The sequence below is a fragment of the Hippocampus guttulatus genome, chromosome 16 (assembly GCF_054856545.1).
Source record: "Hippocampus guttulatus isolate MCC_2025c chromosome 16, RoL_Hgut_1.0, whole genome shotgun sequence".
NCBI lineage: Eukaryota > Metazoa > Chordata > Actinopteri > Syngnathiformes > Syngnathidae > Hippocampus > Hippocampus guttulatus.
In genome coordinates, this window is record NC_141276.1 from 12113646 (window position 1) to 12137300 (window position 23655).

General features: G+C 43.8%; 1 protein-coding gene across 5 annotated transcripts in view; it reads left to right on the forward strand.

Moving 5' to 3' along the window:
• Positions 1–23655, forward strand: part of LOC147193198 (BAR/IMD domain-containing adapter protein 2-like) — a 72312-nt gene that overhangs the window by 21553 nt on the left and 27104 nt on the right. For all 5 annotated transcript variants that reach the window (XM_086134030.1, XM_086134033.1, XM_086134031.1 and 2 more), the window contains 3 exons: positions 2503–2589; positions 18289–18350; positions 20782–20853. In XM_086134030.1, coding sequence (XP_085990156.1) covers positions 2503–2589; positions 18289–18350; positions 20782–20853 — 221 coding nt within the window. The remainder of the gene's footprint in view (positions 1–2502; positions 2590–18288; positions 18351–20781; positions 20854–23655) is intronic.

A 23655-nucleotide genomic window follows, 5' to 3' on the forward strand; every position in this document is an offset into this window, starting at 1 on the left:
TTCCCAGACAATTGAAGCCTTCAAACTATTTTCAACACTCGAAATTGACGAATAAGGAGTAAAGGTAACAGATGACATGGGGGCAGACGAATTGTATCAATTTCCGTCAAAATAAGAAATTGACCATATTTGGACATTGGCATTTCCGCCTGACAGCAACAACGCATTTACACAAGTTTTTATTTTTTATTTTATTTTATTTATTTTTTGGATGGAGTCAACAGAGCACGAGGCCAAGCGCTTCACTTCATCTGACTCTGTGGGGGCGTGGCTTTGCGAAAGGTCCATTGTTGTCCATTCCTCCGATTTAAACTCCCCAGTAATCCCCTCCATCTGCCTCTTTGAAGCGCGCACATGCAAACAAATACACACACTGCATTTGTCAAAGTAGCTTCATGCAGTAGATCCAGCTTATTTACGCGTTATCTTCACATGCGGAAACATCTTCGCTCATAATGAAGAGACATAATCGATTAATTTTTGCCATATTTGATCATATATTGGCTTCCACTCTCATAGATGCCATGCTCCAATTTTGCTATGAATAAACGCACGCTGCAGCTCATTTGCTCTATCCTAACCAGGGGACTTGAATCATATATCTCTGATAAACTCTTCACAACAAGCGCTTACACCGGAGCTGTTCTGATTGGCCACGCATCTGTCAGCCAAACAGCCGTCAGATATGACTTTGTAGGGCCAAGTGCACTTGTTCTGCTTTGGCTGGAAAAGATGAAAAAAATGGAGGTTAGTTTTACTGGCCGCTGGGGGGATACAAAGAAACAAACAAAGCCCTCTCTGGACTCATGACCTGCTTTTACCACATGTCACCGGGCTCTTGAAGAGTAAATTTGCCATTCAGCCTCAATCTTGCCTGCACACGTTTATACATATCTGTTAGCATGAATGAGGTCTTGGCTCATTCAAGAAAAAGGTGCGATCACAAGATGTCAAAACAAGACGTTATCGAGCGGAAAGCGCTGAGTTGGGAACAGCTGTGAGCTCGGATTGCAATGCGCTTTGCGCCGCAACTACGTGATAATCCATGGAAGGATGATCCATTCACTTATAATACACACCATTTTATAAAACGTAACATGTCACACTTGTATCAAATGAAACCCGAAATGTTAAAACATTTTAGATGAGGTGAACAGTTGATTTCATTCGATCGAACACGAACTGCATGTAGTACTCTCCTTCTTTAAATAAGAAGCATATGGCAGCTAATGAGATGGTGGCTCGCGCAAGAAGTTAACATAGCAGTCAACATCTTTTTTTTTTTTTTGTGGTCCTTATCACCACACAAACAGATTAGCTCAAATACATGACACCAATCATACATGATCCAAATGAAAGTCTTTTGTAACATTTGCAACCGTCACATAGTGTAGTGGTGGTGCCTAGAGCGATATGCTAACAAGGTGGTCAAAAATCTTTTCTCAGTTTGTTTCAAACAGTTGAAACCAATGGACTCACAGATGCAGGACATCAGTCGCAGAAAAAGAAAAAAAAATCACATTTGTCACTGTCATGCTAGGCAGCGTGTGGCTGGCCGGTTTGTGCAAGAAGCTAGCTTTAGCGCAAGAAGCTAAGCTTTACTCGGGTCTTGTGAAATGGTCTGAACAGATGGACTTAAATACATGACACGGTCACAAATGATGAGCAAATACAATTCATTTTTCACATTTTTAACTTTAATACTAGGTGGTCGGCAGTTAGCTGGGGTGTGCAAGAAAGGAACAAGTGGTCAACAGCTTCAGCCAGTTTTGATCAATTCGCACAAACCAAGGGACTTAAATACACATCATCGGTCACAGATCAGCCAAACCATTGTTAACCGTCATACTCTGCAGTTGGTGGCTAACGAAAATAGCAAATACAGCGTACATCTTCTCTTGGTTTGTGTCAAACATGACAAACCCAACGTGCTCAGACGTACAGGACATAAAATCACAAATGATCCGAATGAATGCACTCAAGCATCCACGAGGCTACATTATGAAATACTTGCTGAAAGAGGACAAAGACGTCTTTTCTGAAGGAAAACTCATACACAGAGTTAATCATTGAATTCAGGCTAAAGTTAGCTCTATTGAAATGCACTGGCAACTCGCGTGGTACGTTGCTATCACCCATTATTCACCCATTATCCAGCCAAACATTGTTGACCTTGCCATATTTGAAGTTGGAACCTAAAGATATCATTCAACAATATTTGATAAGCTACTGTAATTTCCCGCTTAATTATATATTCAGTATCAGAGGAAACGGAAGATAGTTTTTCAGGCCCCTCCGAGTGCAAAACGACCTGCCGGGAAATAATTAACTCATCGCAATCAGGAAAGCAAAATGCAAACAACATGGGGAACAATCACGCAGCAGCATCAGATCAGTTGTTTTTTTTGTTCCGACATCAAGCTGAGAGGAAGGAAATTTTGCAAAAATGGCTCTTGTTCTTTTTGAACTCACCAAGCACACTGCTTTCGCTCTTTGGTACAGATGTGACATTTGCTGCGAAAGGCTACTTCGACGCTCTGGTGAGAATGGGCGAGCTGGCCAGCGAGAGTCAAGGATCCAAAGATTTGGGTGAGTGACTCAAGTCTTCCTCTAGCCAAGTCATTTACATTTTTCTTTAACAGCTATCCAATATGGGTGCCCTTCAGGCAGTCCTTCTAATTGGTAAAGAACCAGATTTAGTCGCACAATACAAAGCAGCCCAAACATGAATCGATGCTCCTCCAGTCCTGTAGGGGGCAGAAATGCTTATTACAAACTGCGTGACTCATGACGTGAAATAATAGTGTCCTCCCACAAAGCAGATGTCTATCGTAGTACCATGACTGACCTGTAAGAGGCAGCACAGTGCTGCAGGGCATTCAAAGTGGTGGAAAATGCAAAAAACGAATTGCAGGAGAAGTTATTTAAAAAGCTAAGCTAACTGTTAGCTTGTCTGGGAACAACGCTGCGGTAGCAAACTCTTTTGGTTTTAATTGTGGTGAATGGTCAACCTCAGCGTTGCGATAGTCAATATTGGACAGGTTTAGCATTGCTATTATCAACTCAAAGTGATTATTGGGAGGGAAAATCATTTAACACGCCCCACAACACGGTCAAAATGCTCAAATTTGGCCCCGATTATCAGTACGGTTTGTACTGTACCCCAATTTAGAGCTTCTAATATGAATCTGCCAACTTTACGTCACTTCCAGTCTGTATTGTTCTTTTTCTTCCTTAAGAAAAAAAACATCACTTTTAACACACCAAACACCACAAGACAATCGCTCAGCATAATCTGTCAGGCACATCTAACCATCAGGCCTTAGCTGACTTTGAAGTGGGCGAGCATTCTCAAATTCAACAGTAACCAGTGTTGTCATTTCATTTTCAATGATTTCATAGTTGCCTGTAAAGCACTGAACACACTCAAGCACCGCCCCCCACCCCCGACAGTTATGTTGCTAGGTAGCAATCGGAGGGAAATATGGGTTAGGTTGCAAGTGGGTACTTCATTCTTACGTTGGAGCTGAACCAAATGAATCATTAAATCCACACAGCGTTGGTTGTTGTGAAAAATGGCTTCCTGGAAAAATTGTAAACGTTGGAACCGAACGTGTCAATTACTGACTTAAGTTTGAGGTCAGCAGCACGGATGACAGCTGCTCCCTTTCGGGAACGACTGCCATCTTTGCCGTGTTGAGCCCGTGGGGAAATCAGTCACTGTTTGAAGAGAATCTCCCCTCTCGTTGATGTGTGGCGTGCTTTTCTTTTTGTTGATGTTGTTGGTGGGTTTTTTTGTGTGTGTGTGTTTTTTTTTTTTTTTGCTGCGGATGCAGTTTGCAGTGCGACATAAGATTGTTCTCTGGATGTTTTATTCAACAAAGGGCTATATCTCTCGAGCCTACTCGCTATCTTTTCATGCTTGCGCAGCATGTGTAATCTCCGATCCGGATTCCAGATTTTCCGTGTCAAACGGCGGCTTGCTCACACTCTGGGCTCATGTAAAAACGAGCAGCGAGCGCGTGATCGGACTTGCCGATACATCATTCGGCTCTGTTTAATGCAAGCATTGGGGGGCGTGTGCATGACAGGAGTGAAAAGTGATTCCAAAATGCCGCCTGGAGGGAAGCTGTGCAAAGGAACAGGATAGTCACAATGACTCATTCGCTTGGACAAAAGACTCATAGTCTCCATTTCTGTTTCCAATGACTCCCAAAAACAGAATCACTGCACTTTTTTTTTGTTGTTTTTTGTTTTCCAAAGCTCTGTGCAGTGTGGCCCGAGGGAAGGAGATGTATGTTTTATTTTCCAGCCACTAGCGAGTTCCCGCCTGGAGCTTACGATAGCGTAATACAAAGCTGCGGTCTAACCCATGTGTGCAAGGGAGGGAGGTCTCTTTGGCTCACTTTCCTGTTCGACCTGTTCGGGCTGAAATGGAGTCAATAAGCAGATAGATACTGTCCGCTTTGGCCCTATGGCTTGGTGCTTAGCGCGACTGCCTATCACTTTGGAGGTTTGAGATTCGAATCAGGGCTCACGTTGAGGTTCATTGAATACAGTCATCCCTCCCACAGTGGTGATTACACTGGTGTCAAACCCAAGGCCTGGGGCCAGATCTGGCCCGCCATATCATTTTGTGCGGCCCACGAGAGCAAATAAAGTATGTCAATTTTTCCATGATGCTTGCTCAAGTCTGAACCAAAATTTCAAATTGTCATATTTAATCCATCATTACATAGAGATATTGCAAGCATTATCTTCTTATGTACTTATTACATTCATGTAAACAATGGCTGAACAAACCATTCGTCTTGACTTTTGCTTTCAAAACTAGATATCCACCAATATGTTGTGCACTGTCATATGTGGAGGTGTCAGAGATTTTCTTGGACAAACTTAAAGAAATGACTCGGCACACAGGAAAATTGTCTTCAATATCGGCGGGAGCGGATCTCTGAGAGTGAACGACAGTTTAGTTGCTCCGCGATCACACTCGGCTCCCTCTCCGCCGGTTCGAACTTTTATTGCAAAATACAAGAAAGACACTGCCCCAGAGATTTGCATACCGCGCCCCCCGGTCCGGCCCCTCGCTAGTGATCTGATCTACCCGAATACACAAGTCACAGACTTTGCTGATGACAAATGTCCACCTGGGCGCGACAGCTGTTCCCAAACTGTCTTTTGGTATTCAACAACTCTTTGTTCCCAATTTGTTTATTCCCACTCTGTGATTGAATCTAGCCTTCTTCCATCTGTTCGCCCCCCTTGCTTTGACGTGATTACTCAAGAAAAGGCCCTCCGCCCAAACGGCCGACACCTCTGCGCTGAGTATGTCCAGACATGCCCAAATTAACCGAAACTTTAAACATGATACAATTTTGTTAATAGATTTCTCTATCAGGAGGTGATTGAATTTTGTAAAACCATATAAATGTTTAGTCATAATAGCCCGCTCAGGGAAACCGTACCTACAATGTGGTCCGTGACAAAAATGAGTTTGACACCCCTGTCTTATTACATAAACTGTCTGTCCCGTCCTATCCCGTCTTGTCCCATCCCGCCCTGCCCTGTCCTGTCCTTACCTGCCCTGCCCTATCCTGCGCTGTCCTGTCCTGTCTCTGTTTGTGCATGCATATATATATGTATGTGTGTGTGTGTGTGGTGTGGCTTTCGGAGGGGTGGGGAGTTGCTTCTGTCTAGTGCGAATGTCAAATACAGCTTTCATTTCCATGACAACTGGGTGGCGGCGCTAGGACATTGCGATGAAACGAGTGGTTAATCTGTGTCACGAATAACTTGGTGCCTTTTCTAATCCCTTTGACAGTATTCGTTAACAAAAAACAAACCAAAAAAAAATTAAATGACTAGCAAAACCCTCCGCAACTTTTTTTGTGCTGATGATGTCGACTGTTAAGAGTTCCTCCAGAAAAGGATTTGCGAAGCTACCCCTGCCTGCATGACTTTCTTCATATGTGGATGCCGTGGTTGTAATATACAGTAATTTGAGGGTGCTTGCTTAGGCGTATGAAATTATTTCCATAAATCTCGGTAAACAGACCAGGGAGCAAGCCGATCCACCTACACACTTAGCGACAGCATTCTTCCTCCCGCCCGTCACTCTGGAGGAAATCTATCTGATCTGTAATATTCCTCGTCGCCCTCTCATATCTCCACAAATATAATCAACATGCTTCGGCTGCCCGCATTCCATTTTGAGGAATGGTAATGCTCACATGTTTAGTGCACGATTAGTGAACGCATCGATCGTTTTGGGTTTATGCAGACCCGAGTGCTCTTTTCATCCACAGCTGCTACACTCTTTTGCCCACGCATCCTCCTCCTCCTCTGTTTCGGCTAATCATTGCCTGTCACTTTACCGCATGCATATACACACACACACACACACACACACACACACACACACACACACACACACACACACAGACACAGACACTTAGTCCCGTCAAGATCCCCTCTGTTTGTGCTACTCCCCCCTTCCAGGCTCATTTCTCCCATAAAGACGTGCTGGAGCCGTTTAGTGCATTCCTCTGCGGCCACTCAAGTTTATATTCCCGCCACTAAGAGGCCAGTGCTGATTTACACTCAAGTGGCCGAGCCCTCCGTCCGTCTGAGGATATGCTTCAACTCCTCCAGAAATTCCTTTTATCCTTATAAGAACACCTCCCTGGCCCACCCATTAGGAGCCATTTCATTGTTGATAAAGTCCAGCAACGGCCGTATTGAACTTATTTATTTGTAGTATTTGTGGGTTTCATGTGTTGTTACCCTTCCTCTCCGAGGTTTTATTTAGTTTTTAGAATTGCATAGCAGAGCCGGCCGGGGGTCAATTCTTCTGTAGGTTCCGCAGCCCCGGTCCATGGTTTTCATTTCTCCAAAGCCAAGAAGAGCCATTCGTGCCAACGTCGTGTTCTTGCACACGCTTGCCTTCCACATGTGAAAGTGCTTTCACCTTTTCCCATATTGTCCCTGAAATCAACCGTGTCCCTCTTGACTGTGCAGCGCTTCCAATTGGGCTTCCCCTTGCCAGACGACATCAGATCAACAACTTGATCGAGCCGCTAATTGCCACGTATGAGTCAGCATTTCGTTTTGGAAATCGCATTGCAGCCCGACTGGTATGAAACCCACAGCGTGAGAGTTGAAGGAAAAATGCAAATAGGCTGCCCAAATCTTCATCCCGGAAGGGATTACACAATTTACGTGGGCCGCAAAATGACAAATGTCACGGACTTGATTTTAATCTCCAAATTAAACGGATAGTCCCCAAAATGCACTTCTATGATGTAAAATCAACATTAGCAACAATTCCCACTAACGCTTACGTGCAACCTTTAGTAGTGTAGCGAGACTTGTACGAGCTGTGTTGGTTTAATGTTCAGTTTAGTGTGGTTAAGCATGACCAAAATGGTTTCGTTTTGATGTTTTTTTTTTTCAACGTTGGGAGGTTTAGTTGAGCAAAAAAAAAAAAAAAAATGAAGGCAAAAGCGACTGCTTTTTGCTTTTCATGCTTGATTAGCATCTGGACTTCATTTTTCAAAGAATACTCGCTTACTTTGATGTGATGGACTTTCAAACCGAAAATCAAGCGATGATATCGGCTAGCTTGCGTTTTCCATGAACCACTCGGCAGATCGTACATATACGGCCATGATGATGTCACTTTCTACGAGCAACATGCTAACATTGGCTCCTCCAACCAATACACAGCTCTTGGAACTGCCAAGATGATGTTATTGGAAACGCTTTCCTTGACATTGCTAATTTTGCACTTACTGTATTTTTTGGATTATCCGTCGCTCCCGATTATAAATCGCACCAGCAAAAAAATGCATAATTAAGAAGGGAAAAACATATATAAGTCACACTGGAGTATAAGTCCCTCCCTTTCAACCTTCACGCAATATGTAACCTGTGCCACTAGAGACAATAAAATTTTGGACTTGTTTTATGCCAATACCAAGGAGGCATATAAACCCCTCCCCCTCTCCCCTCTTGGAAGAGCAGACCACAACTTGGTATTTCTCGAGCCTGTGTACAAACCCCTGGTGCACAGGCAGCCAACTGTGACCAGAATGGTCAGGAAATGGTCCACGGAAGCTGAAGATGCTCTGCGGGACTGCTTCGACACAACCAGGTGGGAACTCTTCAGCGAGGTTCATGGGGAGGACATTGATGCACTCACTGACACCATCACGGACTACATAAACTTCTGTGAGGAGAACACCGTACCCACCAGAACTGTGCTGTGTTTTTTCAACAACAAACCATGGATTAATCCCAACATAAAGGCCCTCCTGAAGGAGAAGAAGAGAGCTTTTATGTCGAGAAACAGAGAGGAGCTGAAGGCCGTGCAGATTCGGCTGAGAAGAAAGATCAGAGAGGGGGAGAAGACATACAGGATGAAATTGGAGGACCAGTTACAGGCCAGCAATGTCACTGGTGTCTGGAGGGGCCTGAAAACCATCTCAGGCCATGACAGCCCAAAGACATTGACTGAGAAGGACAAGGACTGGGCAGATGGACTGAACCGTTTTTTCAACCGTTTCGACCAGTCGTCTGTCCCTTCCCCCAACCACCAACTGCAACCACTCTCGCTGAGGACTTCTTCTCCTCCCCCTCCTCTTTCAACCAGCTCTCAACAACCCAGTCCGTCACCTGGTTCCTGCCTGTCCGTCACAACAGAGCAGGTGAGGAACCAACTGAGGAAGATGAATTTGAGGAAGGCAGCAGGCCCAGACAAGATCAGTTCCCGGCTCCTCAGGACCTGCTCTGACCAGCTGTGTGACATTGTCCAGCACATGTTCAACCTGAGCCTGAAGCTGGGCAGAGCTCCACAGCTGTGGAAAACTTCGTGCCTGGTCCCAGTGCCCAAGACCCCCCACCCTAAGGAGCTGAACAGCTACAGACCGGTGGCGCTGACGTCTCACCTGATGAAGACGCTGGAGAGACTCGTCCTCGCCCACCTTCGACCACTGGACCCGCTGCAGTTTGCCTATCAGCCTGGCATCGGCGTGGAAGATGCCATTATCTACCTCCTCCACTCAGTGCTGTCACACTTGGAGAAGGCTGGGAGCACTGTGAGAATCATGTTCTTTGATTTCTCCAGTGCCTTCAACACCATCCAGCCCAACTTACTGGGAGGCAAACTGCAGAACGCCGGAGTGGATCACCATCTCACAGCATGGATCATAGACTACCTCACAAATCAGCCGCAGTACGTGAGGTTGCAGAGCTGTGAGTCGGACAGGTTTCTCTGCAGCACTGGAGCGCCGCAGGGGACTGTTCTGGCTCCATTTTTGTTCATCCTCTACACCTCGGACTTCAGACACGCCACTTCAAACTGCCACCTTCAGAAGTTCTCCGATGACTCTGCGATTGTTGGCCTCATTACAGAGGGGGGCGATCGGGAGTACAAGGGACTGACGAAGGACTTTGTGGACTGGTGCCAGCAGAATCTCCTCCAGATCAACCCTAGGAAAACTAAGGAGTTGGTTGTGGATTTCTGCAGGAAACAGTCCTCACCAGCACCGGTGAACATCCAGGTTTTGGACATAGAGAGGGTGACCTCCTACAAGTACCTAGGTGTTCTTCTGAACAACAAACTGGACTGGTCTACAAACACGGACACCCTGATTAGGAAAGGACAGAGCCGACTCTTCCTACTCAGGAAACTGAGGTCTTTTGGGGTTCAGGGGTCGCTCCTTAAGACTTTCTATAACTCGGTGGTGGCCTCGGCCATCCATTATGGCATTGTCTGCTGGTCAGGCAGCATCTCAGCCCAGGACAGAAAGAGACTGGAGCGACTGGTCAGGAAGGCCAGTTCTGTCCTGGGCTGCTCCCTTGACACTCTGGAGGAGGTGGGCAACAGAAGGATGCTAACTAAGCTAAAATCTATGATGGACAGTCCCTCCAGCCCACCCTGACAGCACTAGGTAGCTCCTTCAGCCAGAGACTGTTACACCCGCGCTGCAAGAAGGAGAGATACCGACGCTCGTTCCTACCGACTGCTGTCAGGCTGCTGAATAAAAATAATAACAATAATAATAATAATAATTACATGATGTGAAAAACAATTGTAAATAGCACTGCGATTTATCCATTTTGTATTTATATTGCACTTAATTGAACGGTGTTTGTTTGTTTTTTCTTCTTTCTACCCACATTCTTGCTGCTGGAGGCTGTAAATTTCCCCAGTGTGGGACAAATAAAAGATATCTTATTAAGTCACATTTTTGGGGGAAATGCATTTGATAAAATCCAACACCAAAAACATACATGTCATCTTGAAAGGCAATTTAAAATAAAAATAAAATACAGAACAACAGGCTGAATAAGTGTACGGTATACTAACGTTACATGACTAAATCTTTCAATTTCCCTTGTCTTTACGAGGGGGTGCAAACTGCCAATATTTCTATGTCATGATGCCGATGGAAAAATGTTTGAGTTGCGTCATTCAGAAAGATGTTTGGAGGGGTTGGGGGGGGGGTCGACAAATGTGTGCGTGGGGTGTTGAGAGGCAGACCACCATCCAGGTCTTATTTGCCCCGGCCTCCCCTTCCTCCTCCAGCACCTGTCCCCGATTAAACCGGAGCAGAGGAGCTCTTTTCTTAGCTCGCCGTCCTCACCGCCACCATCCCCAGGGTCCCCACCTTCCCTTTTTTGCTCAACTTGGGACTCGCGCACTGCATCATAGGAAGGCGGCCCTTCTATCCGCACTGCCCTTCATTCGTATCACGGCCAAACTTGCTTCCATCTTTCACCGTGTGGTGGCACAAAGCGCTCGGGTGCACTTTGTCAGCATTTCTTGACGATGTTGCGTCACCTTGGGCATGCAAAGTGCCGTCCAACCGTCACGCTCACATTTTTATTTCTGTGTGATCTAGTCATTTCTGTGTGTTTTGCAGGCGTGTGCAGGCGGTTTGTGTCGTCAAGACACGGGAGTATGCTCGGTATGAGCCACAAAAGGCAGACACGTTGGCATGAGGGCAGTGTTGGGAATCACAAAAGTAGCACAATTACTAGAAGGCTTTGGCGAAAGTCATTTCTGTCATATTGTAGCCACAAAAAGAAAAAAGAAAGAATGGACAACACAGCTTCTTTAATGGCCGGTTTATAGTTTCAAGCAGTTCCCAGGTGTCTTGCTACGCCCCTGGCTAACATTGTAGTGACAATGTATTGGACCCATGTAGGTGTACCTAATCAAGTGTCCAGAGAGTGGATTATTGTTGCCGCATTACCATGAAAAAGTAACGTTGACTTTACTGATGACTTGACTTTAAAAGTTACTCAGTTGGATTACAAGTTACTTGATCAGTTACTTTCAACAGCTGTCGACAACCCTGCTTAACCCTTTCATGCACCGATAATGATAACCTGTAACCTTATAATACGATAAGCTGTCCACTGTAGTAATAACTGCTGTCAACATAAAATTGACAACCGGTTCTGATATCATATTTTTTTTTCCATTTAAGTCTACATCTTTTTCTTTTGGAATGAGCTCGGGATTGGGCTTCTGGAGAGCTTGCTGATGATCTGATGATATGAATCAGGTTTGTTGGACATGGGAGACATGGAAAACATCCTGGAGCGTCGGACATGGCTGATATGTAGTACACGCATGATTGATTTGTGACTTTGCGAAATAGCTGCAGTCAGATTACTAACATGCAACTGTAAAAACTGTGTTATTTTTGAGGAATAGTTTTATACAGTTTTTTTTTTGTATCAAATTTGAATGACAACTGCGGTCGGGCCCCTCTCACATACTTGGTGGCCTTTAATTGGCTGCAAAAGCCATCTTCTGTTCATACTAATCGTTTTGGCATTTAGCTGTCTTAATGTTGAAGGCTGACAAAAGCAACCAAAACACACACACACACACACACCAGTTTTATGAATTTGAGCCTTCAGTGGCCTCTCTCTCCCTCCCTCCTCATTTCCCAACGACGTTTGTCAAATCACTGGCAGTGCTTGTAGTTGATCTCAGTCACGCTGTCATGCGATGCGGAGGAGCGCTTGATATGATCGCCGAGGAGGAGGAGGAGGAGGAGGAGCTTGCGGGGTGACACAATAATTAACGTTTGGCTCGGGGCACGCGGCCTTCGCCCTCGCCGCCATCGTCTTGTACCGGGATTTCTGCCGAGAGATGACGAGATGCTGTTCCGGGACTGAAAGCAAGCGTGGTTGTCATAGAGCTGATGCCTTTTGCGCGGCTTGTTCCTGCCGTTTTGAAGCGGAGACGAGCCGACCGCTGCTCGCTTGTCCCCGGCAGATCTTTTAATTTCATGTTTGATGCGGTCTTTTAGTTATTCCCCCCACAACTTGTCCAATGATTTCTGGCTTCCCGACAAGTAAGCCATTTGGAGGATTTTGTGCGGCGCAACTCATAGTGTTATACCCGTTCAAACAAAATCATTTGCATTCACAAACTCCACCGCCAAGGCAGCCCAGTGTGCTCCTAATCCCCATAATCCTGTTGGAAATATGAAGAGGAAGAGAGAGCGGGAGGGGAATGCCAAAATTCAAAATTGAATACTATTGTCAGTTTACATACAAGCTGCATGACACTTGACCTGTTTTGAAAGTATTTCGACTGGTGTTTCTGCCAAGACTAGGCCTCTATTTACACATTCATCCGATGAAGTTGTTACATATAATCTTATCTGTCTCAAAAGGCCCCCAACCCCCGATTGACATGGCCTTTAAGGTGTGACGAATAAATACAACACAATAATATATGACATGACCTGCATGAAAACTGTGGCATTTTTGAAACATAATAAACGAATCATCACACGAGAAACGTCCGTCCTATCTGGCCGCAACACTCTGTGCTCGCTATGGTAACGTTTAAGAATCCCTTCAAAATAAAATACACCGCAAATACAAAGTGCATGAAAAATACGACTGCCCATCGCCACATATTATGCAGAGTGGGCTCGGTGAATCTCCCGTTGAGATAAATCTGTATTTTAAGTCGGACTCCTGATACTGTCAATTAAATGTAGCCTTCTTTTTCTTGAAAGTCGTAGGCTCCTCTTCTGTCTCTTTCCAAAGCTGGTTGTTTTTTATTCCTTTTGCTCGCCCCTGTGTTTCATTTTAGCGGTAACCTATCACATGAACGAGAAGCGCGCCTTGACCTGCATCACAAGTGACATACTGGAGACCAGGGGTGCTCATTACGTCGCTTGTGATCGTCGGGTAGCTCACGGACTGGTCCCAAGTCGATCGCGAGGGGTGGAGAGTAAAAAAAAACAAACTAACAAAGATTTGTGTATCTCTGTGCATGTTAGTAATATACTTTTTGTGTTAATGCACACTGAACGCTAATCATCATACCAGTCTCACTTTCACATAAAGTATTTTAAAAAACTAAATAAAATAAAGCAGGTCATGTTTAACGTACGGTGGTGTGTGAACTGCGTCACCGGAAGTTAGCGCTCAGCAGTCTGCAATGGCAGCTTGCGATCAGAGCTGTTGCGATGGCACCTTTATTATTATTGTTGTTATTATTATCAGACAAAGCACATTTCGTGTACAATTCACCGATGGCACTCTCAAAGAATGGGAATCTGGAGGGCCGAAAGAAGCATTTTAAAACTGCATGCGTCAGCTACGATAGTTAATAGGCTGCAAAAGTGAGTCCCATGCCTCCGCGTCAGGCTGTTGCTCATCACGGCATGCGTGTGTATGTGCGTGCTCGCGTGCACGGTAACGGGTCGATTGCGGGAGGTTGGTTGATCGAAAAGTAGATCTTTGGTCAAAAGGGTTTGGGCACCCCTGCTGAAGACGGATGTAACAGAGAATCCGGTAATTTTTCAAAATAAAACATCTTTCAGATTCTGAAATGAATAAAATGGAAGTAATGTAAGTTATTTAATATTTCTGTGCGGCCCCATACAAAATGACCCACGGATCGGTACTAGTCCGCAGCCCGGGGGTTGGGCACCGCTGATCTACGGTACGTGCTTGAAGCAATTTTCCCACTGAGACAGATATGATGACATCATCACCAAGTGTTATGGTGTTCGTGTCCAAAACTCAGCCAAAAGAAAAAAATTATACAGTCTAAAACACAAAAAGCATTTCCGGCACACCCCTTTGCAGAATCAAATTTTTCCTCCGTGACCCACTTTAAAAAAAAAAAAAAGAATTCAAATTAAAAATACATCAGACTTTTGTGCAAAACCATTATTCAGGCTGTCCATGCATTTATTTTCCTTATTCAATCATCCTTTCCCCGAGGGTGAACATCCCAAAGTGTGCGCGACCGCAAACGAGCGAGCCGAACAGACGCCGCCTCGGCAGGCCTCCTTTCATCTGCTTGTTGTAGTCTCCTCCAAGAGGCTGCGAGAGCGCGGCGCACGGGTTCAGCCCGAGTTTATGGCGCCGGCTCACTGTGTTGCGCAGATGAAATGTTATTCCATGTGGCATTCGGGCTGGGCACGCGAAAGGACGCGCCCACCCGCACTCCATTGTGGCTTCATCTCACCCAGTTGGTTGGATGGAGATGAGAGACCGGGATTTTCCGCACCTCGGCGTGCTCCTGCTTCCGTGGCAACCTCGGGGGGGGGAGTCCGACTCGACCCTCGCCAGTGATCTGATCTCCTTCTTTCATCCCTGTTACACACCAGCCCGCGTTCTGTGTGGGTGCACCATGGCGGCTCCTCGCAGTCGACGTGTGGCTGCTTGTCGGCCGGCCGCTGGTGCGGCTCGAACGCACGAAGTTTCCGCAACTTCCTACCTTGTTTACGCAAGCAGTGCTAAGCTCCAGGGAGACTGGGACAAGCGATGCAGTTGTGGCAACTGGGCCTATTTAGGGCCACACCTTTGATTGAGGTTTTTTTTTTTTTTAGCCTTCCTTATATTACAGAAAGTAACAGAATAACTACAGGTGGGGGAGGGGGGAATTATGGGGGGAAAAAGTGTGCTTTAAAAACAAAAAAATCTGAACTGAAACTTCATTTCACATTGATAAAACTGACCAAAATCGTTGCGAATGAGAGCAAAAACACCATTCATATTTGTCGTTGTCAATTAATTTTCACCATGAGCTTTCTGGTTTTATTTTCAGTGTATTCATTTCGGTGTTGCTGTACGGTCGTACAGAAGAAAGCAGCAGTCGATTTGAAATTTACTTCAGTACACAATACCGAGTCACTTTTTAAAAATTATTTTACACTCGAGAAATATGCCAGACATAAAAAAAACCCTACAACAAATGCAAAAACTAAAAAAACAAAACTAAAATAAAGCAATTTGTTAAAAGGAAAACGAATCAAAACCTAACAAGTGATTCTAAAAATGAATTAAAACTGTCAAAATGTAAAATCTAACTATGATAGAAAATGTTTACACTGTGTGCAGGATTTTTTATTATTTTTTTAGATTTTCACAGACAAAACCAATCTAGTTAGGAAGCAGCACCTTTGATACATATGCTCAGTGATGTCTTTTTTTGTTTTTGGTGTTCATTGAACTGTTGAACATTTCCAATGTTCATTAAAAAGTATTCATGGTTGTGTTAACGGACAACTTTGGAATGACATCATCATTGCCGTTTGGCTTCTCTTGAATGGGGGGGGGGGAATGATTAAAATCCAAAATCTGCTTTTTATGAAGGAAATCTGAGATGTTATTTTCAGGCCAACTCGCTCAGCTTGATTCAACTGTGTCACTTTTTGCACTTTGGCTGGTATGTGGACAGCCTCACTCAGGGCTGGCATGTGCGGCAGAAGCCCTCGCAGGTTGCGTCCTGCCCAGCGCATATTTCTCACATGCCGCCGCTGCGCTCAGATTGGGATTGATCACTTACAACGACGATCTCGTTGATTTTGGCAATGAGGTTGCCATGGCAACTGTTTGCACATCTTTTTCCTCTCAGCTTGGCACCCACCGCTATGCAGCAATTAAACCGACGACAACAGGAGATCCAACAGTGATTCATTTATTCTTGCTCTCTCACAGACACACCTGTGCTGCTGCCAGGTCTTGTGTGTGTGTGAGCCCAATTACAATATCATATCTAGTACCATGTACAATGTAACTCCGACTGAACGATTAATTGGCCATCCGATTTAACCGACTGATATTAGAATTTGTCAAATCTGTGAAAATCTGCCATTTTTAATAACACATTATTTAGTTGCAGTATTTATGTTTTACACATTTGTTTACACCAACACATAGAGCTATTTAAAAATTGCCCCCCCCAAAAAAAAGGTGTTGTTTTTTTTTGTCTTTTAAAATTAAATAAATACGAAGAGTACAGTATTGTAAAACAGCCAAACTTTTTAGTTGCAACTGTTATAGGACCAAAGAAGTTTTTTTTTGTTCCGTTTTTCCACCATACATATTTTTTGCAAGCATCCCTTTAATCGATGAGCACAAATTTATTCTGCTTAGAGTCAGCCTTAATGTCGATCAAACCATAATTTTACTCAACTTTTTTGGGGGGAGAGCAATTCAAAAAAAAACTACTGCTCTAACAAACTTGTTGATAAGACCAAACATAAAACACAAGACTTCCTTGGCAAAGTTTTATTCCCGCTTTTGGCGCAGTCTACATAAATCATATAAATAGTTGACGTTGCTGGTGTTCAGTTGGCATCTTCAAGTTCCAAGCATGTATGTTTTTGTAAAAAAAATGTCATTTTTAATGCTTGACCTGTCCGGTGTGAGGATATTCAGTAATTGCAAAAGAATGCAGATGCACTGCGCCGGATTGAAATATCTTGTGTGGTTAAATTAAATTTATACTTCTATTATTGACTTTTTTTATGCTCATGGCTTAAAAATAAAACGTTCACCACGAGCACAATAACAAAAACATGGAATGTAATTTACAATGTGTTTTAAAATCGAATCGGTTTAACTTTTTGAAATGACCTCCTGAAATAGTTGACCCTTATAAAAAATATATATTCCAAGCAAATTAAGATGCACCCGAAAACTCATTTTTGACTGATCTTCAGTTAAGCTTACATCATTGTTAAAATGCATTAAAATTTTTCATTTAATTTTTTTTTTCCCTTTCTGCTAAGCTATGTCCGCTTGCTTCTTTGCCTCTACCCCCACTTCGTCGCCCTTTGCGGTGTTCATGTCCAGGCTGTCATGTATGCACTGTTTTATGTGTTGCACTCTTGTTGCATTGTGTGTTCTGTGTGTTAACCCAAAGCCCTTTTAGGCCACTGATGAACTCCTGATTTTGTCAACAATCGCATCTCAAATCTACTGACCAAAAAAAAAGGAAAAAAAAGTTATACAGTTGACTCAGTTCTTCTCGCGTATGAGGGCAGCTTTGCGGTGTTAAATGTCCAGACGTTGCAGCCATTGGACAGTAGATTCATTAAGTGCTGTGAGGTTCAAGTTGCCATCTGGTGGTCGATGAATGGGACAGTAGTAGAGGAGATGTTCTGCAGTTGACTCAGTAAACTGCAGTAATCTTAGTCATTAGTGGATACGCCTGTGAATATTTTGTCTGTTTACATGTGTTGCTACGCCTTTTTAAATTTTTTTCATTAATACCCGGTCACAAGTTTGAGCATGGATGTTTGCATTGGAATGCGTTGGGGAGTGGCTCTCGTGTTTGCCTCATCCCGTGTTATGGATGGAAGGCGACACCTGGCGTGGATGTAGTTGAGTGCAAAGGGGGCTTTGGAAGTCTTTGTCTCATGTGCTGTCCTCTTGTCTTTCCGCCAGGTCTCAATGTTTCTGTGTCCTTCGCTCAATGTCGCTCTTTTGTGTTCCTTTTCCTCGACAATGCACTGCACTTTCAGAAGAGGCACCTTGTAGGTATAACGAAACTGAAGCACTCCTTCCAGATGCATGGTCCTCCCTCTCCCTTGGTTTTTATTTTATTTTTTATTTTTTTTAAATCCCCCCAGTGGAGAGTGGGATTTCTCTTCCACCAAATTTGGACATCAAGGCTTCAAAAGCTTGTGGCTTGTTTGGGTTAACAGCGTCATTTGTGTGTGTGTGCGTGTGTGTGTGTGTGTTTGGGGGACTTTTCATTGTTTCGACTTCACCAGCTCATGTTATTGTGCAAACTAAAGAACAAAGCTCCTCCATTGTTGTGTCCGTCTTGCATGAGTCGTGCACGTTGGACTGCCTTTTGTTGTTGTTGTGTTTCCCATCTTGGTCGTGTGTGTGTGTGTGTGTTTGTGTGTGTGTGTGTGTGTGTGTGTGGTGTGCGCGTGCGCGAGATGCAGATCTTGTGTGTGCCTTCGTGAGTGATGTGTGTGCATTTCTGCTTGTGTGCAGGCGACGTGCTCTTCCAGATGGCTGAGGTCCACAGGCAGATCCAAGTGCAGCTGGAGGAGATGGTGGGTGTTCTGCGTGTCCACGCCGGCTTTCTTAAGCGATGATTACCAGAGCTGGATTCAAAATGAACTGCGATGTTAACTCATTCACTCCCAAAGACGTTTTTAAACGTCTTTTCAGACTTGGTCTAGAATTGGCTGGTACTGAATGAGTTTAATTCACCCATGTGTTAATTCCGGTAGTTGTGTGTCATTGTGGTGTTCAAGTTCAAAGAAAAACGGCTCTCAGGATTGATGCACTCTATTTTGACATTAATGTATTGTTTTATTATTATTATTATTTTTGTAATGATCAAAAATAATCCCACAGATGTGGAGTCATTAATTGAGGCGGGCAGTAATGCGCTACATTTCCTTGATTACATTAATTGCAGCAACTTTGAGCTGCGTTGAGCTAACTAACTTCAGTTTGTCACGTTTCACCAATCCAGTGTAACCTCGATTAACATTTGGCTTCCTTTGAACATTGAAAATGGAGCCAGTCACGAAGTGTTGCAGGTGGCTACCACAGTCAAAATATTTTTCTCTCTCGATATAGATATATATACATATATATGTATAGTGGATCGCTGCCTGGTGAGCCCATTGTGCAATTTCATGACTGTGAAGAAAAAAAACTCTTATGGTTGAATTTTTCCTGAATGTATGTTTCGTAGAAATAAAATGTATTGTTTTAGTGAAAGTGATAGAGTGGCAATATATAAATTTGCACAATCCAATGATAGGATGAGGATTTATTATTTTTTTTATTATACTCGAGAATTATTATTCTCGAGTAACGATTCTCCTACGTGAGTAGAATTTGGGCTGCTCTACCACTATTAATGAAAAAATATATAAGGAAAACCCAGAAGACATCATGTGGGGTCATATATATATTTTTTTCCCCCAACACAGCTCTTGTATAGGATCTTAATAGACCAGGAATTCTCATCACATGTTTTTGGATACAAATAGAATTATCTTCCTCTGAAAATTAACGATTTTTTTTTAAAAAATAAATCATGCTTGGAAAAGGCTGCGTTGCATTCGTGCAGGTGTACCTCATGAAGATGACATCTCGCTACGTACGTAAACATAATGAATGAACACTGGACAAAAACTGTCAAGTCAGCGTCAGCCGGCGAGTCCTGTATGGGTTTTGGGTGTGACTCGTGGCAGTTAAACAAAGGCGAGCACTTGTGGAGCATGCGGGGTTTGTACGAAACGAGCGGTGACAAATGGCAAAAGCAGCAGCAGCCGACGTGGCGCAGGTTCATTCAGCTCTGGGAGGGGGGGGGGGCATTGTGGGAAGCCGCGGACAAAGTGTTCTCAACAGCAATTTTTTTGGAACAGCATGCATTTGCTTGTTTTTTTTTTTTTTGACTACTGATATTCTTGTTCGATTTTACAAGGACAATTAAGCTTTAATTCATTTATCAATATAATGCACGGAACACAGCGTTCATTCCGTCCTATGTACTGCCTGGTTTAGATATGGATTTCGTTGCCGTGATAATCAAAGGGGGCAGGCAACCAGGCTATTGATCAAACAAACAAGCAGCTTGTATTGAAGGCCACCCTCCTGTAAAGCCGATATGAGTATTTTTACTGGTGGAAGCAACACTTCAGTCACAACACTTTATGCAGCACGTGGCCACATCACCCAACACAAACGCCACCACATCAACAACTTCAGAGAGCATTCAAGAATCCGCCACTTATCAGTCAGCCAATGCTAATCTGTACAGCCAACAAAAATCAATGCAGCTCTGCTTACCTTATGACTGTGATGTGCTAGCAGGGGCGTCACTCGTGATGGAGTGTTGCTGTTTGTGCTTAATAACACCCGCGTTTTTTAACCTGCACGTAAAAAGTAATCACACTTAGAGCAGACTTCCCTTCTGTCGTCATCCTACGCCATTTTCTTGTACAGCATAACAGCCAAATGCTGCTTCACCACGTTTGCTTTGAAAAGAGTTGAGTTGATAAAAGCTCCACAATTATTGGTTGGTGATTGCCTTGGGAGCTGAAAGAGATGAATGGCATTTCTCTTCATTAATATGGGGAGAGATGATTTGTGAGGCAAGTGTTTTGAGTTTCAAGCCGAAACACGAAGCAGATTTAACCCACGGTGTCAAATTTGGCCCCTATAAATTCTGCTACTCAAATGCTACCCTTAAATCCCAAAGGGTCAGATTTGGCCCTAATCCTAAATTAGGATTAAAGCATTGAATATTTGAAAAAACATATATTTTGGTGTTCAGTGAACATATAGCAGTCATTTAATGTATAATTCATCATTTTCCAAAGAAGAAAAAGGTTCTTGGGTTCTCCAGGGTCAAGTGGTAAATCAAGGTACTTTAAAACAAAAAAAGGCCAATTAAATGAAGTCCTTTATTTCTTCTAGTCAATTTTTCCATCCTCATCATCAATTTTTTTCTCCCCCCCCCAGCTGAAGTCTTTCCACAACGAGCTGCTATCGGAGCTGGAGAAGAAGGTAGAACTGGATGCTCGCTACCTGACTGTGAGTATGCTGACTATTGAGCGCGTCTGGTCGGTCTCTGGACCACTTGCTGTTGATTCACATGGCGTGCGTGATTCATATCTTTTCAAGTTGGATTTGGTGCAAAAGGATGCGGTGACGCTTTTTGGTGACAGACAGGCAGAGGGAGCACAGCTGAGCCGGTCTCCGTGCGATATCTTTAGAATGAGTGGGATGCCGCCTCACTTGCTGAGCAGCGCGTTGTCTTTGGAGGGGGATGCGATATAGGCACTCTTATTGTATAATGTCGATTGTCACATGGGCTTCGGATGGCACGTCGGCCTCTCACTGACATGCAAGAGAGCACCGAGGGCTTTTTTAGAGAGGAGGTGGCATTGACTTGCATCTATTATTATTATTAAATGACATTGTTTTACTAATCAATCAGAATTGCCTGGAATTTATAATCGGCGAGGCAGCGGAGGCGAAAGGGGTTGAGCTGGGACTTTGGTCGCAGCTCGTTTGCTTCCTAAAGAAGGACACCAGCTGCAACCAGGCCCGATAGGAAACTGGCTTGGAAACAGAAGTTCAGAACATCCACAAAGTTTCTCCCATCCCTCCGTTGCCGACCTTGCGCACCGATGGAAAGTGAAGAGGGAGTTTTCCTCGGCTAGATTTGAATCTGGATAAATCGTGGCTCAGCGAAATATTGGAAGCATTTGGGCAGGGCAAATTACAACCTCGATCATCAAGATTGTGAAAGTCATTCCTTTGAGAAATGAACAATCAGCCATTTGAAATTAGCTTTCCCTCATGTCATTGCCGTAGAATGCATCTGTGCTGTCTAATTTGGGGTGCAAGTCTAGGGAAATAGTACCCGTAACTCACTATTTGCAATGTAATCATCTCAAAACATTTAACGTGTCTTGAAAAGAGAGCGAGGATAGCCCCGGCCCTCAAATGACACCCCCGCCCCCCTCGTGGCGCAACGCTCATCTCTGCGCTCCCATCCTACGCAGTGACTTATGCGCACGATCAGTCGCTCTGCGAGGTCACGCCGTGGGCATGATGCCGCGCTGCCAAAAAAACACAAAGTGTGCCAAAGTTCTTCTCCTCTCTCGATCACATTGGAGCCGAAGAGCTCAATCGAGCGAATACTTCCACAGCAGCCATTCACGTCTTCTCAAAACATGTCTTTTGAGCCTTATGAAAGGCTGAGAACAACGCATGAAGCCTCCCTTTCTGGGAATTTTCATGTCGAGAATAGAGCACGCTTCTGGAGATATGGAGATGGCCTCTTGTGCCATTTCATTTTGTCTTGGAATGTCCGCATCCGTCCAGAAGTCACTGTAAGGGAAAGGAAATTACTAATTTCCTGCATGTTTTTATTGCAAATCTACAAGGGAGACATTATTTGAATATTATTCCCAAATGCTAATTCAAATTAATGACGACTGCGGAGGAATGTAAAGTTGTGTAGCTGCCCCGAAACATGAACAAAACTTTCAGATTTGTTACCGCGCAGGAAAGACTGATGAATTCAAGTCCACTGACTTGAATTCATCAGTCTTTTCTGTTCATCATCTTTAGCTGTGTGATTTAGCAGCGGCATGCTTGTATTTCTTCAATGCATGCAGTGACGAAGTGAGAGTCAGTTCAAGTGAGCAGACCAAATATACAGTATTTTTAGTTATCTTTTTAACTATCAGCATTACACTAGCGATTCTTTGTGATGTTTCTGCATGAGTGGGAGTACGGCAATAAAAATTTATATTAAGGTACCGTATTTTCCGCACTATTTTCCGCATTCAATTTTCTCAAAATCTATATGGATCAATATTCTGTTTGACGTAGCATTTTAAATGTTCTGTAAAGTGCTTTGGTACAGCCACAGCAGTTGTGAAAGCTCTTTGCAAATAAAGCTGTATTGTATCGTATTTTCTTTAGAGTAGCTCCATCGAGTGCAGTGGTTCTTAACCTGGGTTTGATCAAACCCTAGGGGTTCAGTGAATCGGTCTCAGGGCCTCTGCCATGGAGGTTAAGGCACACCCGACTCAACATGTCAATTAGTTATGACACGCCCACTTGGCTGCAGAGCACTGGCTGCAGATGATCACATGACATTGCCTGTCCAATCAGTGCTGTGGGAAATTTAGTTCGCTCAGTAGTCAATGTGTGACTGTCGTAAATTTTTTTTTAAAACTGCTGTCTTGAAATTTTATTTACTTTTTTTCTGTTCTTAATAAATGCTTTTTTTTAATGTCTTTAATTTGTAAAACGTCATTTTTTTCACTCATGAAGGGTTCGGTGAATGTGCATATGAACTGGTTGGGTTCGGTACCTCTAACAAGGTTAAGAGCCACTGATCTAGTGGATGCATAACGCAAAACCGCAGCCACTAATGTAGCTTCTATTCTATGCGCCTTATAATGCAGTGTGCCCATTATATGAAAACTATTTTAAAATAGGCCATTCATTGAAAGTGCGCCTTATACTCCGAAGCGCCTTATAGTGTGCAAAATACGGTACTTTTATTTATTTATTTTTTAACTATTTCAACAAGCAAAGAGCTGTTGAGACCCAACTTAATAACAATGTAAAAGTGTTGCTTTGATTCCATATCGTGGCACTTGGTGGCCAAGGAAGTTTTTGAAGCAAAGAGAGCTTCGTTTGCTCAGGCCCTGACCTTGTCTAATGCCTGCAACCAACTTCTGGCATTGATAATATACAGTATATATATTTCTTTTCTGATGGTCCTGAACTCTATCTTCATTGTCAAATGCTCTGACGTAAGCCACAGCCGACATCACATTTATTTTGCTCTTCGCCAATAATCAATCCGTG